Source organism: Nicotiana tabacum, chromosome 15 (assembly GCF_000715075.1).
Source record: "Nicotiana tabacum cultivar K326 chromosome 15, ASM71507v2, whole genome shotgun sequence".
Classification (NCBI taxonomy): Eukaryota; Viridiplantae; Streptophyta; class Magnoliopsida; order Solanales; family Solanaceae; genus Nicotiana; species Nicotiana tabacum.
The window spans coordinates 130,189,701-130,209,277 of NC_134094.1; the positions used below are offsets into that span (position 1 = coordinate 130,189,701).

A 19,577-nucleotide genomic window follows, 5' to 3' on the forward strand; every position below is an offset into this window, starting at 1 on the left:
CAAGCATTGCAAATGCGAACCAAGCAAGTATGATAATTGCGAGGTTTTTATCGCAATTGTGAAGAAAGCCTAGGCAGGAGATCTCGCAATTGCGAGTTTATCTTCGCAATTGCGAAGGCAGCGGAATTGTGTAGGTTCTCGCATTTGCGATGAACCCTTCGCATTTGCAAGCTTCGCAATTGCGAAGCTCAGGTCGCAAATGCGACATCTGCAGCTGATTAAAATGACTTTTGTATGGGAATTTTCATTAATTTCCTAAATTTTCAAGACCTAAAACACAAGAGACGATTTTCCAAAGATCATTCCTTCCCCAAATCATAGGTAAGTGATTCTAAACTAGTCACTTTCAATCTTTTACATCTTATAACAAGATTTCAACCTAGAATCTAGAATTTTTATGGTGAATTAGGATTTTTGGGTAGAACTTAGGAATTTTGAAATTTGGGGATTTAGACCTCGAATTGAGGTCGGATTCCAAAACCAATTGTATATCCGGACGCATCTCGGAATGGGTGTTCGGATTTCGTAAGTTTTTTCGAGATTTGAGACGTGGGTTCCACTGTCGAATATTTTAATGAATATCGGATTTTATCCGAAAAATTAGTAAATTCATATGAAATTAATTCCTATGATTCGTATTGAGTATATTGAATTGTTTATGAATAGATTTGAAGCTTTCGGAGATAAATTTAAAAGGAAAAGTTGTGGTTGAATAATTGATTGAAATTTGCAAAGTGAGGTAAGTGTCGTAGTTAACCTTAACTTGAGGGAATAGAACCCTTAAATTATTTGTTATATGACATGCATGTGAACGACGTATAGACGAGGTGACGAGTGTCTATACGTCGTGAAATTAATTATTTGCCTGCTTACTTGAAAACCCATAAATTGTTTTAAATCATAAATTAATTATTATAATGATTGTTTCTCTCCTATTCTTTGTCAAATATTAATTCTTGAATTCCTGCATTAATTGTTACATGCTATTTGAATTATGTGTTTTAATTGTTATTTGACATTTAGCATATTAAATATTAAACTGCATATTTTCTCCCTGATTTCCATAATAATTTGCTATTAGTCATTGTTTATTTCGTAATTAAATCATAAGTATTGTATGCTTGTTGTCTTATAATTTTATATTAATTGTTGCATTTATTGGGGAAATTTCTTCTATAAGAATTGGTAAATGGATATATTGGAGGATCGGGTTGCATGCCGCAACAGAATTGATTGAAATGGATATATTGGAGGATCGGGTTGCACGCCGCAACAGACTTATTAAAAAGTCTATATTGGAGGATCGGATTGCATGCCGCAACAGACTTATTAAAAGTCAATATTGGGGGATCAGATTGCACGCCGCAACAGACTTATTAAAAGTAAATATTGGAGGATCGGGTTGCACGCCTCAACAGACTTATTAAAAGTCAATATTGGGGGATCGGATTGCACGCCGCAACAGACTTATTTAAAAGTCTATATATATACTTGATTGAAATAAATATATGACAGACTTGATTAAAAGGAATATATTGGGAGAGCGGGTTGCACGCTACAACAGAATTGAATGTGAATATATTGTGAAAGCGGGTTGTACGCTGCAACAGAATTGAATGTGAATATATTGTGAGAGCGGGTTGCACGCTGCAACAGAATTGAGTGAAATAATAATGGATTATGACAGCTGAGTTGGCTTCAATTATTATAATTGAGTTACCTTATTTATTTTCATTATTTGTTGTTGTTATTAATATTGTGTACAGGTTAATGTAAGTGAACCGCCTTAACCTCGTCAGTACTTCATCGAGGTTAGGCTCAGGACTTACTAGTACATGGGGTCGGTTATACTGATACTACACTCTACACTTCTTGTGCAGATTTTGGAGTTGGTCCCAGCGGCGTACCATAGACTTGCTCGGATTTCAGCTACTCGGAGGAGACTTGAGGTATAACTGCATAGCGTCCGCAGTTCTGAAGTCCCCGCCAATTTTACTTTAGTTGTGTATTTTTTTCCAGACAGCTTTATTTTATTCAAATCTTTATTTGTATTATTTTAGAAGCTCGTGCACTTGTGACACCAATTCTGGGATAGTATTTAGACACCGTTATTTTTATGGATTATTCACTATATTTCAAATTTTACTTTCGCATTTATTTTCTTGTTATTAATAAATTTAAAATTGTTTTAAAAATGGATAATATTATTCTAACATTGGCTTGCCTAGCAAGTGAAATGTTAGGCGCCATCACTGTCCGAAGGAGGGAATTTCGGGTCATGACAGCATTGTAACTCTCATATTTCAAAACTAATATTTTACAAGAAAACGGACAGCACCTCCCCTGTTTTTACAACATCCAATAAGTTACTAAAAGTCACCAAACAGCCCAAACAACAACAATATAATTCACAATAAGCTCTCTGATTACTTCAACAACCATTTTGAGCGGCAAGCTCGATTTACAATTAACAAAAAATATAATTTAATCCAATTCATTTTCCATGAATCTGCCTACAACATGTATAACATCATACTTATGATTACCATATTATTTTCATCCCAAAACATCATAAGAATAATTTTTAAAAATAGTCCACACGCCTAGCACCTTAACATTTATCGTCAATCGCTTGTTTTTCATGTTATCTTCTTCAATCCGCTGAATTAGCACATAGATAAGCTTAACAAAAGCAGCCACAACATAATCAAACTATTTATAACAATTTTCAGCCACAACCAACCATATATATAGCCTCAACACATCCCACAAAAAAAAGATAACGATTCCTTATGCCATGTCAATTACTATCTTGAAGATTTTAACTCAAACAATACCTGATTAACCTTAAGCATAACCAATAACATGATTTGCATACCTTAGGCAGTAGATACAACTTGAAATTTCAGCCATATATATATATATATATATATATATATATATATATATATATATATATATATATATAGAGAGAGAGAGAGAGAGAGAGAGAGAGAGAGAGAGCCTTAAAACAACCCAACAAAAGATAACAACAACTCTTCCCCTTTCAAGTGTTATCTTGTAATCTTCATCCAATAACTTAACCAACATATAGATAATATTAATCCCAAGAATTAGGGTGTTATACATACCTTAAATAATCTGGAACAACTCGAACCAAAGCTTCCCATATCATACAACATCCCTTAATCATATCACGATACCATAGAGACTCTCTTCTTCACTTAGGCTAACTTTTGATGTTTGATTATGGTGTATTCCTTTAGAATTTGTTTGGATCCTTTGGAGAACTGTTTGGGAGAGTTTGGAGAGTGTGAGTATGGAAGGAGGACGAAAAATGAGCAAAGCGCATCCCAAAAACGAGATAAGAATAAGTGAAAGTCGGTCCCCTCCTGCGCAGTCTCGCGAAAACGCAAATATCTCTCTACGTCGATGTCGTATTGTTGAACGGTTTGAAGAGTTAGAAACTATACACATTGGGTATTTAATTCAATATAAAAATATACCTGTAACTCCGAAGTGCGGAGACGTGACTTGGCGACCCTACTTTAAAAATTCATAATTCTCTACCCCGATATAGTATGAATAAATCTTTTAGACCATTGGAAACTAGGTTCAAATACCTTCATTTTTGTATGATATATGTCCCAAAATAATGTCATAAAGCTTACGAATTAATTTCTCAAAACGGCTCGTTACAAAACAAATCTTAGCTCAATTTTTCGGTAACTTAAATCCGACTTTTCCCAAACTTTATATATTATATCCAAACATCATATATTATCATATCATGACTTTAAAATCATTTAAATCATGATTAGAAAGTCTCATATTCATCTTAACTTACTTAAGACTTCGGTAAACCTTTCTTATCCTTGTAGAATGAGTTCGTCCTTTTTGAGCTTACATAAGATAATCCTATAATGACAGTGATGTCTGAAATACGGGGTGTAACAACATGTCCCTGAATGATAACTCTTAAAGACTTGCTAAAATGGTACGTAACATCATTAAATCACTTTATATACTTTCAAAGAGGATCTCATTTGCAAGCTTACATCAATTGACTTACGACTTTCACGTACAAAAATATGGGTGTAACAAGAGTAGTACTAACGTCTAGTTTTCATAACAGAATATTCTCTTGAATATTCTATGGTGTTTGTACTTTTAGGGTTCATTGGGGAATGTCCCATATAAATAAAAAAGAAGATAGGAAAGAAAAGGGAAATATTCTCTAATAAGAACACTCTTTGAAAAGCAGACTCTCTCTAGAAAAAAAGACAACCACTACCTTTCTAAAGAGATTCGATTGTCTGTTATTCCAACATTTGTTATGCCCCGCAGCATTACGTCGATGTTACGCTCCGCAATATTATATTACGATGATGTTACGCTCTACAATATTATATTATGACGATGTTACACCATATAGTATTGTACGTTGAATTTATCGTAAGACAATTGACAATTGCAGTATTATATCACTGTCTTGACAAGATTATTTGGAGATTATAAGTATTATGTTATTTTCAAACAAGTGATGAGTAAATTCATGAAGGTGAGAAGGTAAGCAAATCGAAGAAAATGAATTTCGTCGAAGTTTGACATTTTGGAATAAAATACGGTCCGAGCTATAATACCCGGTATTTATGGACTAGTACCATACAAATTACCACATGACCATGATAGTAAGGTGTATAAAGTATGTTAAAAGTAAATAGTATTTTAAGTAGTTTGAGATAATTCTTAATTATGTGGGTAATTGGTTAATTATTGAGTAATGAGAGATTACCTAATTAATTAACTAAAAATTGGTAGATAAGCTTAATGGAGATACCTCCCAAAATGTGGCAGCAAGTTGGATTGTTAGACATGCCTTATAGTGACTAGGTAAATTAGGTATCTAGGTGGCTTAATTAGGGAATTTTTGGGCAAATGTCATCCCCAAAAGTGGGGCCCCACAAACCTCATAGATAAGAAGACTTTCATACATCTTTAAAGTAAGATACTTATGTTGCTAAGCAACGGGTGATGTCTCAAACAAAAATTCACTTGAAACTCCTTAATGTTTCAGCAAACTCATTCAAAGTGTTAGCAACGTAATTTTCTACAAAGGTCATGCAAGATTATGATCAAATTCACTAAAAGGCTTCTTTAATATAAAATGGAGATGCTTACATCCAATCTCCAAGTAACGAGCCTTCAGCAAAATAATTTATCTGAGGATATACTACGAGACTTCTTAGAAAATTAGCAACGGGATTTTGCGATTATAAAGGAGTACGACGTAATCATTCTCAATAATATCATACGTATTTTTTTCTACTTCGATTCGTCGTTATGTGTTGTCGCAATTGACGTGCGTTAGAGGGATTATCAAAAGAATCGGCTCAGGTATGTTAAGGTTAAGCCCTTCTTTTATTTTGCCATGATCTCGTAACTACATGCGTTTGATAACGAGGCATAAAGAGAAGTTCATACTACCGAATTTATATACATTATCCTAGTCTCATAAGTTACAGTATTTTCCCTTATCGAGACTTCATATTCAATTGAGTATTGTCTTCTTCCAGTTAAGAGAGCAGAGGGTCTATATATATACAGTATTACAGTATTTTCCCCACCATCAAGCTATAATGGGTAGGCTGGCCCCTATTGGGCAATCTCTGATCAGATGGTAAGTTATATACCGATCCTACTGTGGCCGAGCGCCTATAAGCGAGCCCAGCATGGCCGAGATACAAAGCCTAATATGGTCGAGCGCCTATGAGAGAGCCTACTACGGCGGAGCAGTTACAGATCATCTTTGACTCCCAGTTACTTTCAGTTATTATATTATCAGTTCAGTTCCAGCTTTCAGTTATTTTACTGCCTTGCATACTCGGTACGTTATTTCGTACTAACGTCCCTTTTTTCTGGGGACGCTGCATTTCATGCGTGTAGGTTTAGACAGACAGACGGGTAGACCTCCTTAGTAAGTGTTGCCCGAGTTCAGATTTATTGGTAAGCTCCGCGTCCTTCGGAGTTATCGGGTCTAGTGTTTTGTGTACATCTTGTGTATATATGTATATAGATTATGGGTAGATCGAGGCCCTGTTCCGATCACAATACATCCATCAGTAGAGGCTTGTAGACATATCCTGTCAGTTAGTGTAGTATGTTAGGCTTGTAGGCCTTGTAAGTATATTTTGTTGGTTTGTCAGCTATAGTAGTTGTGACGGCCTTGTCGGCCCAACTTTATATTGATGTTTAGTAAGTTTTAGCTTCCATTCAGTTTTATATTTTGCTTCGCAAATTGTCTTGCAATGTGGCCACGGCCAAATATGTTCAGAGTCCCTTGTTGCAAGTTGGTACGCAAGGATATGTGAGGCAACGGGTGCCGGTCTCGCCCCCCAGGTTCGAGGCGTGACAAAAATGATATCAGAGCAGTTCTGTCCTAGGGAGTCTACAAGTCGTGTCTCACCTATTTATGGGTGTGTTGTGCACCACACTTATAAGCAGGAGGCTATAGGGTATTCCGGACTGTCACTCTTTCTTCTTACTCTAGATCGGGTGGTAGAGCTCTGTTGTAAGAACTCAATTTTCTAAACCCTATCTTATTCATAATACGACAATACATTTATCCATAAAGACGGTTGGTAAGAGATATCGTTGTGGAGGAGTTGAGTCAGAGGAACTCGATTTTGCATCATGTTTATGATGAGTAAATGTAAGGTCTTCAGTAGATCATGTGCGTACTAAGATATATAAACTTCTTGATAAGGAGCCTTAAGGAAAGAATATCTATCCACCCATATGGTGAAAAGCAATAAGAGATTCAGAAGATAGATACAAGTTTCAAAAAGTAATAAAAGCAAGGTGAAGAAGGGAACGAGGTATCGAGTTAGTGAAGATGATCATTATCTATAATTCAGTAAAAGAGATATAAGAATTTTGAGTTACCTTCGACAGTAACAGAGGTATGTACAATTGGCCACATGTCCTATGGGAGCTAGCAGATATGGTTTAAGACAGGACAGGATATCAGGATCCAGTTGGGATTAGAGTAACCCAAAATGATGAATGGATTGTTTATGTTAGTTGGCATTTCTGAAGGATATTACAAAGGTGCTAATAGATCTCTTTGTGATACACCCAGATGGTGCATTCTAGAATAGTACAACTAGATATGAATACTAGATTTTTTTTATTTGCAAAGACAAGCACTGAAAGCCTTGAAGGGATAAATATTACCTTAGTATGGCGCCCGTCCCTAGTAAAGAGAGAATGTTAGCCAACCCGAAGAGCTAGTGAATGAAGCAAGGAGAGCTAGAAGCAAAAGAATGTCTTGTTCGAGTTTTCAGAATAAAGTGATACACATAGATGTTGGAGGGAAATAAGAAGAGAGTCAATGAAGCATTATGAGTAAGATATGATACATGGATGACAACGGTAGATAAAAAAGATGACAGTATTACAGAGTCTATAGTCAAGTGAAGGAAAATACGAGAGGTGACAGGCCTTGAGACAACAAAAGAATATAGGCCATAAAGTCATATCCTCATTTTGAAAAATAAGTTCGTGACTCTAACGTGATTACCAAAAGGAAAAGTTAGACCCAAGAATAATAGAAATTAGTATGGATTGATGAACAAGATAAACTAAACATGAATTAGGGACTGAGTGATTTGATAATAATCGGTATCGTGAGAATTTCATATTTCGTTCTGGCGATAATAGAATGGACAACAGAAGAAGATTCATGAGAAATTCAGAGAATGGACATTCAGGAAGACGCTTTCCTAAAGCAAAAAATGTGAGCAAAGTTAAGCTTAAGGGATTGTGTGTGCTAGTTACACTAGGTGTCTCCCTCGTGAGTAAGAAATTTTGTTATCCTTGGTACAAAAGGATTTCTGCAAGGCGAGTAAGGGTCATCGATGATGTGAAAAGATGCCAAAGTTGAAGAGGTTAAATATCTATAGGTAGATCGTCGTAGCTCCAACTCTTAGTAATCCCCCTGGGGGGGGGGGGGGTAATATGGAGTAATGTGGTATTAAGTCAGAATTAAGTGGTTCAAGTAATTATGGAATGGTAAAGGAAGAATGCGACAAAAATGAAAAAGGGATGAGATTGCACTTATTCAAAGCCTACAGATAGGCTACGATACTAGAATATTATGCAAACACGACGTCAAGGATAGGAAGTGAGGGTTCCTGCCTGGGATGTTATTGATAAATAAGGAGCCAGTACGGGACATAAGTTAAGACAAAGGAAATAATCGAAGAAAGATTGCGCGGAATATTGATATGAGAGTGGGCCAACGATTAGTTAGTAGTCGATTCAGGAAGAGCCTAGTTATGACTAGGTAAGAGGATACATACAAATCAATAGATCGTGCAAGATAAACAGAGTGAACCCTAACATGGGGAATTCAATCTCGCAGATATGACATCGTGACCTTGAGAAGTACTCAGATAGGAGTTGGGGTAGTTAAAGATACTGTATGAGTGTTATGGAAAGATAGTCAAAACTTCAGTTCAGGAGCAACCGTACGAGCACATAAGTATGGAGGTAAGTAACTAAGGAATTTTATAGGTGAGTACGAACACCAAGAATTCCATTGGGTATACGATGTAATAAGCTCGTAGCTTTACTAGGGCCAGAAGGTATCCCTAAGTACTATAACAAAAGATTTGCTAAGGAAATAAGAAAGAAGGCTCCAACCTAAGCTTAGTGACCTAAAGAGGGAATGATCTTATAACAGCAGTCACAACAACATTGTATGTACTCCATAAGAAAGTGGCACCTACCGTGGCTAATAAATGGGAAGTAAAATCAGAAGTGATATTCAAGATCATATGAGTGGTATGGAATTCCAACATGCATGGGAACTAAGATAAGTATGCACGCAACACGGGGGCAGAAGATTAGGAAAAGTAATGTCTTACATTTAAAGAAATCTAAAAAGGAACGAAAAGAATTATTCGATTAATGATCAAGAGTATTTCGAAGTACTATCCATACAACGTATATGATGACAATCATATAGCCGTAGAAGATTCTGGTATAAGTTACAAGAAATAATTAAGTCCAGGTCATAGACAAAGGATTGAATTGTTAAAAGATTGTATCATGGATATTCCATAGCGCCCATGAAAGACTAAAAGTAATAACTGATACCATGAGTCGCAGATCGAGAGATAGCTTAAGCATACATAAATATACTGATCAGAAGGAGGAGGAAACTAAAAAGTTACACCAACAACGTAAATCAGGAGTCTGATTATTGGACCCAGAAAATTATAGACCTCGTGATTGAGAACATTACAGGATTACTCTTAGATATTAGAGGTACAAGAGAGATAATACAGTAGCCATATTCTATAATGGCTCTACGATAAAGCCAGTTAGAAGAAGTACCAGCCTCATAAGAAGTCAGTATGAAGCTCCCACCAGGTTGTGTATGCACCAGAGGTGCAAGTATTATAATAGAGCTTCAACTCGTGGATGTGAATTATACCTATATGGAAAGGAGGTCATGAAAGAGATAAAAGAGGTGAGGCGATATTTTAAGGTAAGTAAGGTAAAGGTGAACAACGTATGAGATACTGCAGTGCAGAAGGGTGTGAATAGTCCATACTTTGAATAAAAATCTAGAAGCGCGGGGATTCAGTATCCAGGAATGATAGCGGTGTCGTCAGTGACATATCTTCCAGCCTATGGTTTCTAGGTACCGAGAGATCTAGACAAGATAGCAAAGAATAGTTGGAAACGATGTGATGTCTCGCTTGATACTCCAGAATAACATAAGGAAATCTATGGTGCAAGCAAGTTAAAGGAAGATGGCGAATAATATAAACGGAAAAGGGCCAAAAATGCCCCTAAGGTATTGAAAATGGCTCAATTTTGCCCTCCTTCCACCTATTGGGCCATAAATGCCCTTAACGTTAGTTTTTGGGCTCAAACTTACCCTTATATCTAACAGAAGGGCCAACAATACCCCTAACGAAAATGGCTCAGAAATACCCTTTGTTAACCTTTTGGTCCGCAAATGCCCCTAAAGTTTGTTTTTGGGCTCAAACTTACCCCTATATATAAAAGAACTAACCTGGTCAATGTTTTGACTTTAAATTTGCCATGTGACATTTTATTAATCCGTCACGTGTATTATTTGTATTAAATAAGTCCACCTGTATCTTTTAAAATATCCAACGACCTTGGCCCGCTCCTATATATTTGGATGGTCGGCTAAAAATAATTACATTCGCTAGTTAAATATATAAAAAATATACATTGATTATATATAAAAATATATATATTATACATTAATATTTTAATATATATTTTACATGATATTATTTTTAGGAGAAATTATACGGTGTAGTTTTTTTCTATTAATTATGATCTATAACTCGAATTTATTAAGCAAATCTGACAATGGAACAATAGTTTTTGCTAATATTTTAGCTCTATCGTTATATATTAAAACACTATTAGTTCCCATTGAAAAGATCATGTGAAGTCCATTAATGTGCTAAGCAGTTGGATATGTATATAATTAAAGGTTTTAAATAATTTCCTTTCCATCTGTTTCTTTGCTTCTGCTTTAGAATCATATAAATAGAACACTATCATTTTTATGTTTGTAAATTAAAATTTATATTTGTTAAACTTGTTAAGATTTGCAAAATTTGAAGAGAAAACTATACCGTATAATTTCTCCTAAAAATAATATCATGTAAAATATATATTAAAGTATTAATGTATAATATACATATTTTTATATATAATCAATGTATATTTTTTTATATATTTAACTAGCAAATGTAATTATTTTTAGCTGACCGTCCAAATATATAGGAGTGGGTCAAGGTCGTTGGGTATTTTAAAAGATACAGGTGGGTTTATTTAATACAAATAATACACGTGGCGGATTAAGAAAATGCCACATGGCGAAGTTAAAGTCAAAAAATTGACCATGTTAGTTATGTTATATATAAGGGTAAGTTTGAGCCCAAAAACTAACGTTAAGGGCATTTATGGCCCAATAGGTGGAAAGAGGGCAAAATTGAGCCATTTTCAATACGTTAGGGGCATTTTTGGCCCTTTTCCGTAATATAAATAGATATGTGTAGGTCACAAGCAAAAGTATGGTAAAGCGACAAGGTTTTAGGAGAAGGTGATGAGAATGAATAAGTCCTCAGGATTAAGCCCATAAAAACAAGAGAGCTGATGGTTTCTCTAAGTTATAGAAAGCTCAGTATAGCCTGAATGAACTCAAAGGAGTCTAAAACTACTAACATTTAGAAGTGATGGAATGCTTTCCTGGCAGTAGATTACGTGTGTAATTGTGATAGCTAAAGAATGACGTTTGGGCTTTCAATTGAGTTATGATTTGAAGAAAAACAAATCAGAGGGAAAAAGAAAAGAAAAGTCACATAGGTGCACTTACAAGGTCAGAGTCGTATATGCTGCATGATAGAAGGTAACAACAGTTACGAGATTGGAAGGATTTCTGTCACGACCCAAAATGTAACCATAGTCGTGATGGCGCCTATCGTGTTACAAGGCAAGCCTATTTTCCAAAATATTACTACTAAATCGATTATAAGAATTTAATAAAATAATACCAACATTTGAATTTCTCATAAACTAAATCAACTCTAAATATAATATAGAAAATACGGAAACGAGCCCCAAACATCGGAGTGTCACTAAGTCAAGAGCGTCTAAAACTATGAACTAGGATATATAACTATCTAACTGTCAATACAGTCTCAAAAGAAGAAATGATAAAAGGAGTAACAAGGTCTTGCAGACGCTAACAACTACCTTGCAGTCTCCAAAGTTAGCCGGCCTGAACTCAACGATTGCCGCCTTCTAACTCACCTGGATCTGCACATAAAGTGCAGGGTATAGTATGAGTTAGAGGGCGGTGATCGTTGAGTTCAGGCCGACTAACTTTGGAGACTGCAAGGTAGCTGTTAGCGTCCGCAAGACCTTGTTACTCCTTTTATCATTTCTTCTTTTGAGACTGTATTGACAGTTAGACAGTTATATATCCTAGTTCATAGTTTTAGACGCTCATGATTTAGTGACACCTCGATGTTTGGGGCTCGTTTCCATATTTTTCTATAATTATATTTAGGGTTGATTTAGTTTATGAAAAGTTCAAATGTTGGAAATGTTTCATTAAATTCTTATAATCGATTTAGTAGTAATATTTTGGAAAATAGGCTTGCCTTATAACACGATAGGCGCCATCACGACCATGATTAGATTTTGGGTCGTGACCACAAGTCGTGGTATGAGTCAGTATCAGCAGGTAAGTATATCTCCAGATCATCTTTGACTCCCAGATACTTTCAGTTATTATATTATCGGTTCAGTTTCAACTTTCAGCTATTTTATTGCCTTGCATACTCGGTACGTTATTTCGTACTGACGTCCCTTTTTCTGGGGACGCTGCATTTCATGCGTGCAGGTTTAGACGGACAGACGGGTAGACCTCCTTAGTAGGTGTTGCCCGAGTTCAGCTTTATCGGTAAGCTCCACGTCCTTCAGAGTTGCCGGGTCTAGAGTTTTGTGTACATCTTGTGTATATATGTATATAAGTTATGGGTAGATCGGGGCCCTGTTCCGATCACAATACATCCATCAGTAGAGACTTGTAGACATATCCTTTCAGTTAGTGCAGTATGTTGGGCTTGTAGGCCTTCTATGTATATTTTATTGGTTTGTCAGCTATAGTAGTTGTGACGGCCTTGTCGGCCCAGCATTATATTGACGTTTAGTCAGCGTTAGCTTCCGTTCAGTTTTATATTTTGCTTCGCAAATTGTCGTGCAATGTGGCCACAACCAAATTATAATATTATATGTTCAGAGTCCCTTAGTCGCAAGTTGGTACGCAAGGATAGGTGAGGCACCGGGTACCGGTCTTGCCCCTAGGTTCGGGGCATGACAATATTCTAGTATTTGTCTATCATTCATCATTGTCAGAAAGAAGAATCATCCACCTAATTCAATATTGGGTGAATCATTCTTCGTATTTACTTTAATGCCATTTGTCGTTATTTATTGCTTGATATTCCCCCATCATTAATGATCTTAAAACATTGAATGTACATCACATTTAATCTTCTCTCAACACTGCTCTTGCATTATTTATGTTAATCGATTATAAATTTGAAGTTATTATCATTAACTAGGTTTAGCCCTTCATCATACAAATTAGGTTAATCAAACGTCTACGTTTTTTGGTCAAACATATACAAAATAAACGAAGTCACCAACAAGTGTTGTGGTGGTGATAAGTAATCCTTAATCAGAGGTTTCGGGTTCGAGCTCTGGTTATTGAGTCGCCTTTGTTAGGAAACACTTTAACCCCAATGTGGGTCTTTCCGGCGCGAATCCGAATTTAGTCGAGCCCCAATACGGATACCAGACACCAGATCGGAAACTTCAAAAAATAAAACGAAGTCAAACTTAGAGGGTAGTAGAAATTTAGACATCTAGAATGGTTTGAATTTTGATGTCAACAAACCTTACTAATTCAAAAAGGTATCTAAAAAGTTTTTTTCCCAAAACCATTTAACAAGAAATTTTATAATATAAAAAGTATATAAAGTTATAAACGGATGGAAGTTGGCTAATGTTGTACTACTACTAAAATGATGACAACAATAATGTAACGTTGAAAAATCCACGTGGTGTCTGCTGAAGCTACATTCAGTTGACAATTGTGACTAATGAAACACTCAAAGCCGTAATACGACAGCGTAAAAGCCTACAGAAAAACAATAAAAATCTGTACACAACACTTTCACATGTGAGAAAAGTCCTATGTCTACTTCAAAACATTCATTATTAGAGGTACCTAAATCAAGAAACAACAGCTTCCACTATATTACAAGGTCTAAAATTTTATGGGATTATTTTTTCTGATTGGTTTGCTCTAGGGTTTTCTTGAATGAATTAATTGGGGATCTTTCAATTTTTGTGCAAGTTTCTCAGAAAAACTGGACCCTTTACTTTGTTTAGTAGTAAAGTTGGATTTTTTACTAGAATTTTGGGGTAAAAAATTTGACGGGATATTTTTTCTGGTTGGTCTGCTCTTGAATTTTCATGAAGGAATCAATTGGTGATCTCTAAGGGGAGAAAGTTCAATTTTTTTGTAAGTTTATCTGTAAAAAGGTGGACCCTTTACTTTGTTTAGTAGTAAAGTTTGAATTTTTACTTGTATTTTGTGGTAAAAAATTTGATGAGATATTTTTTCTGGTTTGTTTGGCCTAGGTTTTCTTGAAGGAATCAATTGGTGATCTCTAAGTGGAGAAAGTTCATTTTTTATTGTAAGTTTATCATAAAAAAGGTGGACCCTTTTCTTAAATAGTAAAGTTTGAAATTTTACTAGTGTTTTGGGGTGAAAAAATGGCTTGTGAGGGTAGCTATATGTGGAGTTTGAGTGGTATTGTGGCAGCTTTTGTTGATCTAGCTATAGCATATTTCTTGCTTTGCGCAGCAACAGTAGCTTATTTAGCATCAAAGTTTCTTGGTTTTTTTGGTTTAAGATTGCCATGTCCTTGTGATGAACTTTTTGGTAATGGGAATTTATGTTTTCATAGACTTTTGATTGATTTCCCAGCTGAGAAAGTGTCTAATGTTCAACTTTCTGTAAAAGCAAATTTCCCTTTTAATGATACCATGTGGGGAAAGGACCAGAATTGTAATTTGAATTGGAGATTAATTGGTGAAAGGGAGAATAGTCCTAATAAGTATCTTGAAATGGGCGATGAGGCTTCATGTAGTTCAGTATCAGATGCAAGAAAGTCACATAATAATATTGCTAGGATTGAGTTAAGTCCAAGGAATGAATTTGGGGCAGTGAATCCATTGGGTGCGAGTGGAGGAAGGCTTGGGATAAAGGGGAAAGGGGTGATGAATCTGAAACAAAGAGGAGGGATTCGTCGAAGAAGGCGTAAAGCAGCTGTTGATTATGGGAGATTTTCATCAGTTTCATCATATGATCCTCCATGTGAAGAGTTTCCGCTTGATCCTCCATCTCCGCCTAGTATTAATAAAGAAGGTAAATGATTGATTGAAGATGACACAATGTATTTTTGATTTTAGAGATGCTAATGCTCTCCTTTGTATGTTTGATGTTTAGTCACTGATTTTCTGTGTACTTTCAGCTTATTATTGCATCCTTAGCTGCACGGGACTAGCTTGAGATTGAGTTGTAGTAGTAGTTGTTGTTGTTGTTATCAGGGACGTATCTAGGTCTTAGGATATGGGTTCACGTGAACCCATACTGCTCTCTTTAAACCATGTATAATAATGTTATATTTCTTCAAAATTACTTTAATATATGTGTGTGCACCCATGCTCAAAGACTCCTATAGTACAATAATTATTGGGTGCACCTCTACGAGTAAAATTAACGGTTCAAATCCCACTTCGGACGGTCTTCTTTTCAGCACGGAGTATAGATATACGCGTGAAAATCACTAAAAAGACTTAGAAAAAATATAATTTTGAACCTATAATTTCAAAAGTGTAGTGGGTTCATGGTAAGAGACTAAAGTCAAACACGTCAAATGTAAATTCTAGATCCACCTCTTCACAATAGGACACCCATCCTCTTGAAATTCTGGATCCGCCTCTGGCTGTTATGGTTGCATTCTAATATTCCTGAATGTCACTATATGAGCCCTTATTCCGCTGATAAGGGAAGAAAATCTGGAGACATATTGGTTGACTTAGAACATGTGTCTGCCTTTTTATTTCCAAAACAAAATGTTGAAAGATACCGTATAGTTACGTAATTTAAACAGCCCTTTTTGGGTGTAAATGGTGTCAAGAAATGGTTTTTTTTACTATCAATCAAATGATTTCAAGCGAGTATTTTGCCTCTTATGCCGAAGATATTTTTGGTACAATTCGTTATGGATAAAACAAAAGGAAGAAATTTTTGGTAATATTCAATATGTTTGAGCAGAATCAGTTACTACTTTTGCAACAACCTAAGCTTCAACCCAGACTAGTTGGGGCTTAAAAGAAGATACCTCAAATTAAATATTTTCAAAATTTTAATTTCCACAATTTGTAGCCTCCCTTATTTTACTAGCATTAAAGCCTTGGTTTTTTAATATGTATGAAACTAAATGCTTCTCTTTACGGTGAATACAGATGGTTGCCACCCTCCACTTGTTATGAGATTGGGTGAGAGAGACAGCTTTGAATTGAATGGATTTCCTGATGAAGTTGAGCACATCGGAAAGAACTTTGCATCCGTTGAAGAACTGAGACATAATGGGGAACTCGGTTCCAACTTCGATGAGAAAAAAAGATTAAGACTTTTGGAACGAGCCTTAGAACACGAACAAGAAGCTCGAGCTGCTCTTTCCCTTGAGCTTGAGAAGGAAAGAAATGCTGCCGCATCGGCCGCAGATGAGGCTATGGCTATGATCTTACGTCTACAAGAGGAGAAGGCATCTATTGAAATGGACGCCCGGCAATACCATAGATTAATTGAAGAGAAATCTGCTTATGAAGCAGAGGAAATGAACGTTCTAACGGAGATCCTGGTGCGGACAGAGAGGGAGAAACACTTTTTGGAGAAGGAACTTGAAGTGTATAGGCAGATGTCTTATCTTGGAAATGAGGAATCAATAGTTGATAGTGGGATTTTAGCGGATGCTCTAAGACTTGCTGATGCTTCATCCGATCCTACTGAGGATCCAGTTCTTATGCTTCATCAGATTAGTACATCGTTTGAGGCAGAAAACAGGAATTCCGTGGAGGTAATTTCTGTTGATAATAAAAGTTATACTGCTTTGGGGGGAAAGGCACCAATACAAAAACAGAATAAAGATGCCAGCTCCCAAAAGCAAGTTGACCTAAGAGAGCATTCTTATAGCAGCCAAGAATTTCAGGAGAAAGAGATGGTGCTTATGGTTTGTATTCTTACACCTCTGATGTAAACCAGAAGCTTCCTGATCATGCCATTTCGCTTGGAGAGGAAGTGCTAAAAGAAAATCCAGATACAGAAACCTGTGAAAGAGCTTGTATTAATGTTTCTGGAAAAGACAAGTGTTTGAAGTATCATGAGACAGATGGATATCATGGATTAAAATGTCCGTGTAATTTGACCTTGGATAAAGAACCTCATGTTTATGATGTTCATGTCATTGTTGATGGATCCAACTTTTGCAACGAAGTCAATAGTGGTGAATCTACGAATAGTGCATTAGAATTTTCTGGAAAAACTAGTGTCCCTACTGAAGCTTCTCCTGCACAGAGGATTAATGTAATTAGAGATCGTCCAAGTACTAGCACGTTGTATACTCAAGTGGATCTTAAAAGCAGTGCAGACACGTCTTGTGGGCTTCCACCAGTGGGGCCACGTGGTAAACCTTTGCTATGTGATTTGCGGCGAAATCCCATGTCCTCAGTAGACAATGAAAGACTGAAAATTGAAACTGAAGTGGGACGGCTTCGTGAGAGGTTAAAGATTGTGCAAGAGGGAAGAGAGAAACTTGACTTGACTTCAGAGCATAGAGAAAGAGAAAAGATGCAGTTAAAGCTTCTGAAGGATATAGCATACCAACTTCAAGAGATTCGGCAGCTTAATGAACCTGAGAAGGCTGTACGACAGGCTTCCTTGCCCCTGCCGTCCTCTAAGGTATGAGACTAGCATGTTCAAATATTTTGTTGTTGTGATTATTAATAAGTTTATACATATTTCTTTTAATTAATATTGTCTTGTATTGTCGCGGAATTGTTATTTATAAATGAATGTCAACAAGTCATCGTGTGATTGTTTATTTGTGGCCTCTGCTTGACATTTTCTTGGGCCTGGCTTTGCGGTTATTTTGTGTTGACCACTTGATTGTCCACCTATGATCACTCCAAATTGCTTTTCTGCGTCCACCTATGATCCACCTATTCTAAAAATTGACCTTGTTTGTTGATGGTGTCTTGATGACGCGAGATAAGCACTCATTTAGTGCTGTCATCCTACAATTTAGGCCCTACAAAAAGAAAAAAAGAAAGAAAGTTGATCTGTTCATCTTTGTGGAATTTGAATGGTACTTCCAAAAGTTTGGTGCTCAGGACAAATTGCTTGTTTTTTCTTTAGTTTACATAGTACCTTGAGAGTTGTTTTTTGACCTTATCTATGCTGTTCTTTTTCAAATTTTAAGTGTAATCACCATGCTGTTCTTGCATCATCTGTTCCTTGAGCAAAGAAGTAATGGTATGAAAGTTGTGTTTCAGGGCATGTCAAAGAAAAGGCGTTCTCGAAGTGTTTCTGTAGGAATGCAACAAAGCTCTTGAGGTATGGTAAATCTACATGACGATTACTATAATTTTTCCCCTTGTGACATCATAAAACTTTGAACTGTGAATTTACCGATAAACAAAATACAGGGGTTCAAATGGTTCTGAGCTTGGAGTTCCTAATACTGTGCCTTGGATCTTCCATCACAGTTGCTCCTATCCGAGGAAGACAATCCAATTAATGCCCCATATTGTTTTCTGAAGAGATGTTGTGCAGTTATTTGAGAACAAGTTTTGCTGGGCAAATGACCTCTTTAAAGCATGCAGCTGACGGTATTAATGTGCAACCGCTGAGGACAAACTGGGATTGATCCTCTATTGGATAATATGGAAGATTATGAGTAAGAAGGCACAACAATTGTTATCTTTTCACTGCTGGTAACAACTTATCACTCTGCTATTTATTGACCTCTACCCAGTGTTCAGATGTAAGGTCCCTGTTGTTAAACCTCTGCTGTTTCTTCCATCTTTTGTGGATCATTAGATAGTAAGGCATTGAATGTTAGCTACTTGTACAAAAAGTTTTATGTTTTCTTTCTAATAATATATTAGTGGACATGTTGAATAAGTACTTTACCTAATAATTCGTCTCCAAAACATAGCCATATACGGAGTATCCTCTGACACTTGTCCAAGAAATCTTGGCATCCTCTCTCTCTCTCTCTCTCTCTCTCTCTCTCTCTCTCTCTCTCTCTCTCTCTTTATATATATATATATATACATACATACATATATACACACACACATATATGATGTGTGTGTGTGTGTGTGTGTGTGTGTGTGTGTTCTATTGTTCCATATGCTTTATTCATCGACTATACCACAGGTTCAACGATCTGTTAGCAGTGGTTAACATATTATGAGACAAAGACCACAATTTAAAAGAATCTGGTTAAAGAGTAATACTTTTGAGGAACCACAGCAGCTTGGCAGACTAGTCGCTCTTAGCATGTTCGGCTTCTATTTTTGCATAGGCTAGTTGTTGCAACATTCCTTTTTCTATTTAAACTCCTGTGTCTTTATTAGGGTCTGCTGAATATCTTGTCCTCTCCTTTTTCTTAGTGGAATTTGCTTGGGTTCTAAAGTTTACTGAAGAAGAACATTGATTTCTTATCCATATTTGGTTAAAGTTTGAGCGAGGTAGCCTAAGAGTAATCTTTTAATTTGGATTTACTCATAAGTGAATGAAAATTGAACCTTGAAAAGCTGAGCCTTTTCTTCTTCCGAATAAGGATTACAAACAGGAACATACATTGTTT

The 19,577-nt window shown here is 36.2% G+C and overlaps 1 protein-coding gene across 3 annotated transcripts; it reads left to right on the forward strand.

Moving 5' to 3' along the window:
• Positions 1–13,775: 13,775 nt before the first annotated feature.
• On the forward strand, positions 13,776–18,902 carry LOC107768997 (uncharacterized). 3 transcript variants are annotated; one of them, XM_016588171.2, is made up of 5 exons: positions 13,776–13,895; positions 14,275–15,064; positions 16,168–17,662; positions 18,256–18,316; positions 18,409–18,902. In XM_016588171.2, exons 2-3 carry the CDS (start codon positions 14,410–14,412, stop codon positions 16,959–16,961), a joined length of 1,449 nt encoding a protein of 482 aa, XP_016443657.2. In that variant the 5' UTR covers positions 13,776–13,895; positions 14,275–14,409; the 3' UTR covers positions 16,962–17,662; positions 18,256–18,316; positions 18,409–18,902. The 3 variants fall into 3 exon arrangements, with proteins under 3 accessions (XP_016443657.2, XP_016443654.2, XP_016443653.2); XM_016588168.2 differs by having other exon boundaries at positions 13,807–14,175; XM_016588167.2 differs by having other exon boundaries at positions 13,807–14,155.
• Positions 18,903–19,577: the final 675 nt, after the last annotated feature.